We start from the raw sequence: 12684 nt of genomic DNA, 5'->3' as shown, positions 1-12684 counted from the left end.
GAAAACCGGTTTCGAGCATCATCCCTAATAACGAGTGCCGGGCTGCTGTGATCGTGACGCGATTGAGTTCAGTTATTTCACCTTTTTTTGTAAAGTACATAACTCCACATGTGTTCATTCATAGTTTTGATGCCTTCAGTGACAATCTACAATGTAAATAGTCATGAAAATAAAGAAAACGCATTGAATGAGGAGAAGGTGTGTCCAAACTTTTGGCCTGTACTGTATATATGTACATATATATATATATGTGTGTACATATATATATATATATATATATATATATATATATATGTACATATATATATATGTACATATATATATATATATATATATATGTACATACATATATATATGTATATATACATATACATATATATGTACATACATATATATGTACATACATATATATATATATATATATATATATATATATATATATATATATATATATATATGTATATATATATATACCGTATTTTTCGGACTATAAGTCGCAGTTTTTTTTTCATAGTTTGGCCGGGCTCCAGTGCGATTCATATATGTTTTTTTCCTTCTTTATTTTGCATTTTCGGCAGGTGCGACTTATACTCCGGTGCGACTTATACTCCGAAAAATACGGTATAGAAAGAATTTATTTTTTTAATGTTCCTTTTACGTCTAGCCAGCCTCCTATGAAACTAATAGTGATGTCTTTGGTCAACAACATGAAGCATGGGCTTTTTTTTTTATGATGCAACTTATTATTCTATTCATTGGAGATGTTGGCAGATGTTATGTATTTCATGTTTTCACTGACATGTTTGAGAGCCACATTAGAACATCATAAAACGGAATATTGCATCATAAGCCACTAGAGTTGCGCAAGAACTGAATGTGTGTGCTTTCGTACATTTCTGGGAATTGGAGTAATATTTCTGAGGATGATGGCGAGTGTACGAAAATAGCAAAACAAACAAACACAGAGCTTGCATAACAGGCCCTTTTGAGGAATCGAACCGACTGGTTTTTGGATAGATTCTGACATTGTTGCTCAATATTTCCTAGTGGAGTACCATGTTATCTTGTTTTAATTATCAGTCTTTCACTGCCTAGTTTTTGAATTGGTGTTTTACTCCAACACACTAAAAATACTTAGATGGAAACCTCGAGTTTATGTGTGAGAGCCTGTTTATTTACCCTTGTGTGTGTGTGTGTGTGTGTGTGTGTGTGTGTGTGTGTGTGTGTGTGTGTGTGTGTGTTGTATTTCTACCCTTCTTGAGACAACAAGGAAAAGTACCTTCCATATGAGGACCGGTGAACAAGTTAGGACATAAATCATGGTCCCAATACGGGAAACCATTGCATCTAATAGAGAATGTCTCATTTGCACCCCTGGTGGTGAAATCTATCAAAATTAGGATTTTTCAAATTGACTGTGTGTCGGTTTTAAAAGTGCTCCCCCTCTGGTCAACATACGAAATAACAAGTGTGTGTACGAAATTGAAATGCGCCCCCTTTGGCCAAAATTAATAAAATAAATATGTATATGGAGACATACTGTCATAACTTGAAGTAAATAATGAAGATTAAAAACCAATTACAAACAAAATAAATAAATACATTAACTAAAAGCAGTCTTTTTCTCACAATGTGTCAACTTTTTTTTCTCATAAAACTGGGAACAATTTCTCATATTATTTCTGTTTCTGTAATGTGGCAATATTTTCTCGTAAAATTATTACTTTTTCTAATGTAAAATTAATACTTTTTATTGCAAAATGACAAAATTTGTCATATAAAAGTCTGACTTTTATCACAGTGTTGCCAATTTTTTTTTTTTGTTCTTGTAAAACCGTAACATTTTTGGAGTAAAATTGCCAAGTAAAATTCAGATTATTATTCTAATAATAAGTTTTCTTGTAAAATTGTGACTTTTTTCGAGTAAAATTACGACTCTTTTCATAAATTTGGCAACATTTTTTTTTTCTTGTAAAATTGCCACTTACTGCAATATTTTCTCATAAAATTATTACTTTTTTTATGTAAAATTATTACTTTTTCTAATGTAAAATTAATACTTTTTATTGCAAAATGACGACATTTGTCATATAAAAGTCTGACTTTTATCACAGTGTTGCCAATTTTTTTTTGTTCTCGTAAAACTAACATTTTTGGAGTAAAATTGCCAAGTAAAATTCAGATTATTATTCTAATAAGTTTTCTTATAAAATTGTGACTTTTTTCGAGTAAAATTACGACTCTTTTCATAAATTGGGCTAAATTTAAATTTTTTTCTTGTAAAATTGCAACTGCTATTGAGTAAAATTCCAACTTTTATCTTAATATTGCACAAATGTTCAGTTTTTCTTTTAAGATTTTGACTCGCGTTGAGTAAAATGACTACTTTTATTATAATACTGCCAAAATTCCAAGTTTTTCATGTGAAATTGTGACCTTTTTTTTGGGAAATTCCAACTCATTTTTCACAACAAGCTTTTTTATATTTGCATAGTATGTATATATTATTAATGTTGTAAATACAAACCTTTATATAATCTAGAAAGGGTGGTCTCAAGAAGGTAACAAATACAAGAATGTTTGTGTGTGTGTGTGTGCGTGTTCTTGTATTTCTACCCTTCTTGAGACATCAACAAGGAAAAGTACCTTCCATATGAGGAGGTGTGAACAAGTTAGGACATAAATCATGGTCCCAATAAGGAAAACCATTGCATCTAATAGAGAATGTCTCATTTGCACCCCTGGTGGTGAAATCTATCAAAATTAGGGTTGTCCCAAAAAGGAGGGATTTTTCAAATTGACTGTGTGTCGGTTTTAAAAGTGCTCCCCCTCTGGTCAACATACAAAATAACAAGTATGTGTACGAAATTGAAATGCGCCACCTTTGGCCAAAATTAATACAATAAATATGTTTATATAGACATACTGTAATAACTTGAAGTAAATAATGAAGATTAAAAAACAATTACAAACAAAATAAATAAATACATTAACTAAAAGCAGTCTTTTTCTCACAATGTGTCAACTTTTTTTCTTATAAAATTGGGAACAATTTCTCATATTATTTCTGTTTCTGTAATACAGCAATATTTTCTCGTAAAATTATTACTTTTTTTATGTAAAATTATTACTTTTTGTAATGTAAAATTATTACTTGTTACTGCAAAATGGCGACATGTGTCATATTAAAGTCAGACTTTTATCACAGTGTTGCCAATTTTTTTGTTTTTCTTGTAAAACAGTGACATTTTTGGAGTAAAATTGCCAAGTGAAATTCTGATTTTTATTCTAATTATAAGTTTTCTTATAAAATTGTGACTTTTTTCGAGTAAAATTATGACTCTTTTCATAAATTGGGCAACATTTTCATTTTTTTCTTGTAAAATTGCCACTTACTGCAATATTTCCTCATAAAATTATTACTTTTTTTATGTAAAATTATTACTTTTTCTAATGTAAAAGTAATACTTTTTATTGCAAAATGGCGACATTTGTTATTAAAAGTCTGACTTTTATCACAGTATTGACCATTTTTTTGTTGTTCTTGTAAAACTGACTTTTTTGAGTAAAATTGCCAAGTGAAATTCCGATTATTCTACTAAGTTTTCTTATAAAATTGTGACTTTTTTCGAGTAAAATTACGACTCTTTTCATAAACTTGGCAAAATTATTATTTTCTTGTAAAATTGCCACTTACTGCAATATTTTCTCATAAAATTATAACTTTTTTTAATGTAAAATTATTACTTTTTCTAATGTAAAATTAATACTTTTTATTGCAAAATGGCGACATTTGTCATACAAAAGTCTGACTTTTATCACAGTATTGCCATTTTTTTTTTGTTCTTGTAAAACAGTGACATTTTTGGAGTAAAATTGCCAAGTAAAATTCCGATTATTATTCTAATAATAAGTTTTCTTATAAAATTTTGACTTTTTTCGAGTAAAATTACGACTCTTTTCATAAATTTGGCTACATTAAAACATTTTTCTTGTAAAATTGCCATTGTTATTGAGTAAAATTCCAACTTTTATCATAATATTGCACAAATGTTCATTTTTTCTTGTAAGATTTTGACTTGCGTTGAGTAAAATGACGACTTTTATTATAATACTGCCAAAATTCCAAGTTTTTCATGTGAAATTGTGACCTTTTTCTTGGGAAATTCCAACTCATTTTTCACAATAAGCTTTTTTATAATTGCATAGCATGTATATATTATTCATGTTGTAAAGACAACCCTTTATATATCGAGAAAGGGCGGTCTCAAGAAGGTAACAAATACAAGAATGCGTGTGTGTTTTTGTGTGTGTGTGTGTGTGTGTGTGTGTGTGTGTGTGTGTGTGTGTGTGTGAAATTCCAACTCATTTTTCACAATAAGCTTTTTTATAATTGCATAGCATGTATATATTATTCATGTTGTAAAGACAACCCTTTATATATCGAGAAAGGGTGGTCTCAAGAAGGTAACAAATACAAGAATGTGTGTGTGTTTTTGTGTGTGTGTGTGTGTGTGTGTGTGTGCGTGCGTGCGTGCGTGCGTGCGTGCGTGAGAGAGAGAGAGATGCTGTTCAAGAAAGTAAACATTTATCAATCAATCAATCAATCAATCTTTATTTATATAGCCCTAAATCACAAGTGTCTCAAAGGGCTGCACAAGCCACAACGACATCCTCGGAACAAAGCCCACATACGGGCAAGGAAAAACTCACCCCAGTGGGATGTCGATGTGAATGACTATGAGAAACCTTGGAGAGGACCGCATATGTGGGTAACCCCCCCCCCCCTCTAGGGGAGACCGAAAGCAATGGATGTCGAGTGGGTCTGACATAATATTGTGAGAGTCCAGTCCATAGTGGATCCAACATAATAGTAAGAGTCCAGTCCATAGTGGGGCCAGCAGGACACCATCCCGAGCGGATGAATCATCCTGAGAGTTTGACTGGCAAGAGAGAGAAGGAAAAGTCTGGATTGTTGCCCTGGTGTTCTCTCTCTTGTTGTCAGGAAATTACTGTAGAAAAACATCTGGTGGGAGGAATGTGGCAGAGCCGTTAAATTAGCTCGGGTTTACTCACACTTGGGCAACTTAAGCCCACTTCACACCGAAAGTGCAGCACATTTTTTTAGCTGGTTCCTGGAGTGCTTTTGAGCCAAGCTGAAGCATGTAGTACACTTCCTATCTTTGGTACTATTGTCCTGGCTTCCATTATATTGTGTAGGGTCAAGGTGATTTTTTTTTTTTTTTAAATGATTTTTCTACATAACACTAGATCACAACAGAAGTCATTTCATAGGTTCTATAACATTGTTAATGTTATCAAACACACTAAAGAGCCTCATTTTATTTATTTTATTTACATGACCATGGTCTGTCATTTCTAACTCTACTTGACTAACTGATACCGCGGTATTTTTGGTTTGAATACCAGTATGAAATATACAGTCGTGGTCAAAAGTTTACGTACACTTGTAAAGAACATAATGTCATGGCTGTCTTGAGTTTCCAATCATTTCTACAACTCTTATTTTTTTGTGATTGGAGCACATACTTGTTGGTCACAAAAAATATTCATGAAGTTTGGTTCTTTTATGAATTTATTATGGGTCTACTGAAATGTGCTGGGTCAATAGTATACATACAGTAATATTAATATTTGCTTACATGTCCCTTGGCAAGTTTCACTGCAATAAGGCGCTTTTGGTAGCCATCCACGAGCTTCTGCTTGAATTTTTGACCACTCCTCTTGACAAAATTGGTGTGGACTGTGATGCAACAGTTTGTTTACATGTAAAATCCTCCACTCCTTCTTTGTCTCATTTTGTCCACCAAACGTTTTATGCTGTGCGTGAATGCACAAAGGTGCGCCTTGTTGATGTTATTGACTTGTGTGGAGTGCTAATCAGGCATATTTGGTCAGTGCATGACTGCAAGCTAATCAACGCTAACATGCTACTTGGGCTAGCTGTATGTACATATTGCATCATTATGCCTCATGTGCGGGTATATATGAGCTCATTTAATATCCGTTACTTTTATCCTCCTTGTATATAATTTAGTTTTGCATCTCTCATGGCACATTATCTGTATGTAATATTGGCTGCATTTCAGATAGTTGTGTGTGTGCCATGTTGTTCCAGACCACAGCAAACATTACCTAGCTTGCGATAAATCCATTAGAAGAAGACACCCTTCCGTTTCCTTTAACTTGGACACACACATCTATACCTTTGGCCATTAAAAGCCAGTCATTTCCAGGAGTTAACTCACCTTCTGAGTAGCCTCTGATTTACTAATGGTTTCTAATGTTGTAAAAATCTGTAGAATAATTATTACATTTGCTTCAGCATGTGACACAATCATTTTAAAAGTAGGCTAATATAGCTAATATAGACACGTACGTCATGTGTTGCTTTCATTATAACACTTATATAAGACTTTTAAAGTCATTTTGATAGTAGGCTAATATACTGTATGTATATATATATATATATATATATATATATATATATATATATATATATATTAGGGATGTCCGATAATGGCTTTTTGTCGATATCCGCTATTCCGATATTGTCCAACTCTTTAATTACCGATACCGATATCAACCGATATATGCAGTCGTGGAATTAACACATTATTATGCCTAATTTGGACAACCAGGTATGGTGAAGATAAGGTACTTTTAAAAAAAATTAATAAAATAAGATAAATAAATTAAAAACATTTTCTTGAATACAAAAGAAAGTAAAACAATATAAAAACAGTTACATAGAAACTAGTAATTAATGAAAATTAGTAAAATTAACTGTTAAAGATTAGTACTATTAGTGGACCAGCAGCACGCACAATCATGTGTGCTTACGGACTGTATTCCTTGCAGACTGTATTGATATATATTGATATATAATGTAGGAACCAGAATATTAATAACGGAAAGAAACAACCCTTTTGTGTGAATGAGTGTGAATGTTTTTTTTTGGGTTTGGTGCACTAAATTGTAAGTGTATCTTGTGTTTTTTATGTTGATTTAATAAAAAAATAAAAATAAAAAAACCATACCGATAATAAAAAAAACCATACCGATATTTTTCGATATTACTATCGGCCGATAATATCGGCAGGCCGATGTTATCGGACATCTCTAATATTTATAATATATATTGTTACTTTACATGTTGTCAGCTTTCAGCCCCCAGCCAAAAATTAATAAATTAAAATAAGATCAATAAATTAAAAACATTTTTTTGAATAAAAAAGAAAGTAAAACAATATAAAAACAGTTACATAGAAACTAGTAATTCATGAAAATTTGTCAAATTAACTGTTATCGGCAGGCCGATATTATCGGACATCTCTAATATATATATATATATATATATATATATATATATATATATATACGTATATAGAGCATACTTTACACCATACTTACAGCATAAAACAACGTTTTTTTTAAAGCGCTTTATAGGTGGAATAGGACCAAAAGTCTGTAAAGTGTTCTGATGATGGTCGGAACTCTTAAATCTGGACTAAATCCAAATGATGGATGTTGCACTGGTCTCTTATTATTGTCTATAACAGGGGTCACCAACGTGGTGCCCGCGGGCACCAGGTAGCCCGTAAGGACCAGATGAGTAGCCCGCTGGTCTGTTCTAAAAATAGCTCAAATAGCAGCACTTACCGGTGAGCTGCCTCTATTTTTTAAATTGTATTTATTTATTATCAAGCTGGTCTCGCTTTGCTCGACATTTTTAATTCTAAGAGAGACAAAACTCAAATAGAATTTGAAAATCCAAGAAAATATTTTAAAGACTTGGTCTTCACTTGTTTAAATAAATTCATTTATTTTTTCTACTTTGCTTCTTATAACTTTCAGAAAGACAATTTTAGAGAAAAAATACAACCTTAAAAATGATTTTAGGATTTTTAAACACATATACCTTTTTACCTTTTAATTTCCTTCCTCTTCTTTCCTGACAATTTAAATCAGTGTTCAAGTATTTTTTTTTTTTTTATTGTAAAGAATAATAAATACATTTTAATTTAATTCTTCATTTTAGCTTCTGTTTTTTCGACGAAGAATATTTGTGAAATATTTCTTCAAACTTATTATGATTAAAAAATAAATAAAAATATTCTGGAAAATCTAGAAAATCTATAGAATCAAATTTAAATCTTATTTCAAAGTCTTTTGAATTTCTTTTAAAATTTTTGTTCTGGAAAATCTAGAAGAAATAATGATTTGTCTTTGTTAGAAATATAGCTTGGTCCAGTTTGTTATATATTCTAACAACTTTGACTGACTTTTGTATTTTACATGAGTTATTATTTGTACAAACATGGTGCAAAGTAATTCATGATTTGTTAAAAAATGTTAGTGGCTAGTTAGTTAAAATGGGATATTGTGATTTCACAAGACTGTCTTAGAAGTGATCATATGAAAATGTTCAATTTGAAAAATGTGCACTTAGAGAAAATATAAAAATAAAGTGTTGCATATTGATATTTATCTGTTTCTATATATATTTATTGTGAGAAATCATTAAGATGATCAGTGTTTCCACAAAGATAAATATCATTAATTATTAATAATAACATAGAGTTATAGGTAAATTGAGCAAATTGGCTATTTCTGGCAATTTATTTAAGTGTGTATCAAACTGGTAGCCCTTCGCATTAATCAGTACCCAAGAAGTAGCTCTTGGTTTCAAAAAGGTTGGGGACCCCTGGTCTATAACTACTCTCAACCTTTCAAACTTATTTTCTTTAGCCTGAGTGCATTCCCCTCAGCAATACTTATTAGGCCAAACGTGTAATCCCAAACTCCACGCTGTGTCTGTCCGTCAGGCTGCCGCCGACCAGCCAGGAAAATTACATCCTGTCAACTAAATGTTCTACAGAACAAAAGTGAGCTCATGCAGTTCGGTGTCACGACTGATGGAGGGAAACAACTGTCTTCAGTCAGAGGTTATGAATCGTGTGACACATTAATTTTTTTGGTCTCTTTTAAGGATGGTGGTTTGTCAGCACAGCGGAGGAGCAGGGATGGGTGCCTGCCACATACCTCGACTCCCAAAGTGGAACTAGGGACGACTCGGATCTAGGAACCTCCAGGACAGGAGAGGGTAAGTCTTAGCACAATGACACCCACAACCACAGAGGTAAACATCATTGAGGCATTGGGATGTAACAATATGAAATATCACGGTTACCATCAAAGTACTAATAAACACACTTGAATATTTTGACCAAAGTATAGAAATAAACAAAACAACTAAAATAGACACCCACACCATGACCGCACTGTAAAAACGCCTTCATATTGTATTCCTCTGAGTATAGAAAGATCACTTTGTCCTAAGAGGGCACAGTTTGTAGCTTAGCGACACCGTAGTCGATAACCTTCTTTTCCTCTTATCTTCTTGTTATGGGACATTTATCTTCTGCTGTTGCCATTTCTAATATAAAGTAGTGTAAAGTTCTTACTGTCGGTAAACTCGCCATGAAAGCGCTAAAACATACCGGTGTAGTGAGTTTATATTATTCACCCAAGGACCTTTAGTTATATCAGAGTTCCGGTCTGACGGTTTTTATTGCAGTGGTGAGCCACGGATGAGGAGATGCTGCTCCGTTATTGATTGAAATAAAGTGTGAATGTCATTAAAACAGTTAGCTCCATCTTTTGACACTTCTTCCACTCCCGTCCTTGCACGCTACACCGCAACAACAAAGATGGCGGAGAAAAAACCGCTGCTAAAAGTGAGCCACGTAAATAAGACCGCCAACAAAACGGCGCATCCTGAAGTTTTGATTTTTGATTGATATTGATATTCCGTAAAATTGACCACTAATTGGTAACACCCGAATACGTTTTTCAACTTGTTTAAGTCGGGGTCCACGTTAATCAATTCATGGTAAAGCGACTGTCAGAAAGTGACTTGAAGATGATCTGTAAAACATAATCTATGCAACATTTTGACCAAAGAACCACCATTGCATGTTATGTAGACTACAAGATAGTGTTTTACATTTAGAAAAAAAAAAAAATATATATGACTCCTTTAATGCGCCCTATAATCCAGTGCGCCTTTTGTATGAAAATAGACCTGAATAGACCAGCTCATCGGCAGTGCGCCTTATAATCCGGTGCGCCCTACGGTCCGGAAAATACGGTAATAGCCAGTGTTAGGAATAACTGGCTTACTGACACTAATTCAAACCTTACAGTCCCGCTTCCGGTGAGACACAGCCACTGATGCACTTTACTAACTACAAAAAGCACAGTTAACCAAATCAGGCCCAAAATGTAATCACTTGTTCCTTATCCCATTTCTGACATTTCTTTAAAGTTTAATCTCAAAATGTGCCCATAACTGTTTGAGCTATCAATTGTTGATGAAATAAATGGAGTGAAGTATGTCAGTCATCCACTCTCTTTGTCTCTGTGAGTGGAGGTGGCATACAAGTAGGATTGTACGGTATACCGGTATTAGTATAGTACCGCGATACTAATGAATCATATTCGGTACTATACCGCCTCTAAAAAGTACCGGTCCACCCCCCCGCAACCCTCGGTTGTCGTCACGTCGTGTCTTTGCTGGTTTTACGAACAGAGGAGCATGTTCGGCAGCGCACAGACACAGAGTACTTACAAGAAGACAATGTGTGTAGACAGAAAAGGGAAAATGGACGCATTTTGGCTTAAAAACTAAAGATAAAGGTGAAGTTATAACATTGAAACGCCCTCAGGAAGAGGTGCTTTAAGACATGGCTAGCTAGCTAGTGGCTAAAGTCAAGCCCCAGTCGGCAGTGTTTTAGCTACTTCTAAATCACTAATCATCGCCTCCATGGCGACAAATAAAGTACGTTTCTTACAAGTATCATCAATGCAGGACGAGGAATAGCTAAACATGCTTCACTACACACCATAGCTCACCTGCGTCACAATGTAAACAAACGCCATGGGTGGATCTACACCTAACATCCACTGTAATGATACCAAGTACAGGAGTGTATCTAGTCGATACTACTATGATCACATCAATATTTTTTAGCATCACAAAATCTGTTTTGTTTTGTTTTTCATTTTATATTATGTTTATAAACTCAATAAATTAGTTTATAAGGACATGAGTGTGAATTGTGAATTATATTTATATAGCGCTTTTCTCTAGTGACTCAAAGCGCTTTACATAGTGAAACCCAATAATCTAAGTTACATTTAAACCAGTGTGGGTGGCACTGGGAGCAGGTGGGTAAAGTGTCTTGCCCAAGGACACAATGGCAGTGACTAGGATGGAGGAAGCGGGAATCGAACCTGGAACCCTCAAGTTGCTGGCACGGCCACTCTACCAACCGAGCTATGCCCCCCCCCCCACATGAGGACTTTGAATATGACCAATGTATGATCCAGTAACTACTTGATATCGGATTGATACCCAAATTTGTGGTATCATCCAAAACTAATGTAAAGTATCAAACAACAGAAGAATAAGTGATTATTACATTTGAACAGAAGTGTCGATAGAACATGTTGAAATAGAAAGTAAGCAGATATTAACAGTAAATGAACAAGTAGACACCCCAAATGTATCACCCCTTCTCCTTATTCCCAAAAGTGTTTCAGTTTCAATTTCGGCCATGTCTCCGACAACCACTTATGTTGACATCAGTCAGCCACTCGAAGAGTGTCGAGATAAACAGGCTTTTTTTTCCCATTCATACAGCATTACAGATATGCAATGTGTATTTATTTTTCATCAAAACAATTCATGCTCAGCCATGTTTAGATAATGTTTTCATGTGATGACCACTCTGGCTGAACTTGGATCCACACTTCACTGATCATAATGATATTAGGCTGAGCAGTCACAGTCACCAGTTTTTCCACATACACGCATGACATGTATCTACCCATTAAAAAGGTCCGAATTGAACAAGAAAGCACTACTCAGACAACCAAAAGCAAAAAAAACCCCCAAAAAAACCAGACAAGATAACAGTGATCCACTTCCTCATATTTACCTTGCATAAACTAAACTTAAGTCTTGGTTGGTGGAACAAATATTTAATAATGCTTGTATATGTCCAATGATCCTAGGAACTATGTTGTTTGGGGGCTTCTATGCCCCATGGTTGGGTCTCCCAAGACAAACAGGTCCTAGGTGAGGGATCAGACAAAGAGCAGTTCGAAGACGTTCATGAAGAAGAAAAAACGAGGACTCAGATTTCCCTCGCCCGGACGCGGGCCCCTCTGGAGCCAGGCCTGGAGGGTGGGGCTCGATGGCGAGCGCCTATCACCATGGGGCACAGCCCGGACAGGCAACGTCGGCCACCCCTCCAATGGGCTCACCACTCATAGGAGAGGGCATAAAGGTCGGGTGCAGTGCGAGCTGGGCGGAAGCTGAAGGTAGGGCACTTGGCGGTTCGATCCTCGACTACATAAGCTAGCTCTTGGGATGTGGGACGTTACCTCGCTGGGGGGGAATGAGCCTGATCTGGTGCGCCAGGTGGAGAAGTTCCGGCTGGATATAGTCGGACTCACTTTAACGCACAGCGCGGGCTCTGGAACCAGTTCTCTCGAGAGGAGCTGGACTCTCTTCCCCTCTGGCATTGCACGCAGTGAGGGGCTACGAGCTGGGTTGGCAATTCTTGTTACCCCCCGGCTAAAAGCTTGCACATT

General features: G+C 34.9%; 1 protein-coding gene across 6 annotated transcripts in view; it reads left to right on the top strand.

Moving 5' to 3' along the window:
• Window positions 1–12684, top strand: part of LOC133617274 (SH3 and PX domain-containing protein 2A-like) — a 339411-nt gene that overhangs the window by 262304 nt on the left and 64423 nt on the right. For 5 of the 6 annotated variants that reach the window (XR_012050910.1, XM_061977175.2, XM_061977176.2 and 2 more), the window contains one exon: window positions 9014–9127. Coding sequence is in view for 5 of the 6 variants with exons in the window: in XM_061977175.2 (XP_061833159.2) it covers window positions 9014–9127 (114 nt within the window). In the remaining variant the exon portion in view is untranslated. Of the gene's footprint in view, window positions 1–9013; window positions 9128–12110; window positions 12412–12684 lie in introns of those variants that run through there. The other variant, XM_061977179.2, reaches the window with a different exon arrangement.

The sequence above is a fragment of the Nerophis lumbriciformis genome, linkage group LG16, assembly GCF_033978685.3.
Source record: "Nerophis lumbriciformis linkage group LG16, RoL_Nlum_v2.1, whole genome shotgun sequence".
Classification (NCBI taxonomy): Eukaryota; Metazoa; Chordata; class Actinopteri; order Syngnathiformes; family Syngnathidae; genus Nerophis; species Nerophis lumbriciformis.
This window is presented reverse-complemented; position numbering and strand designations above follow the sequence as displayed.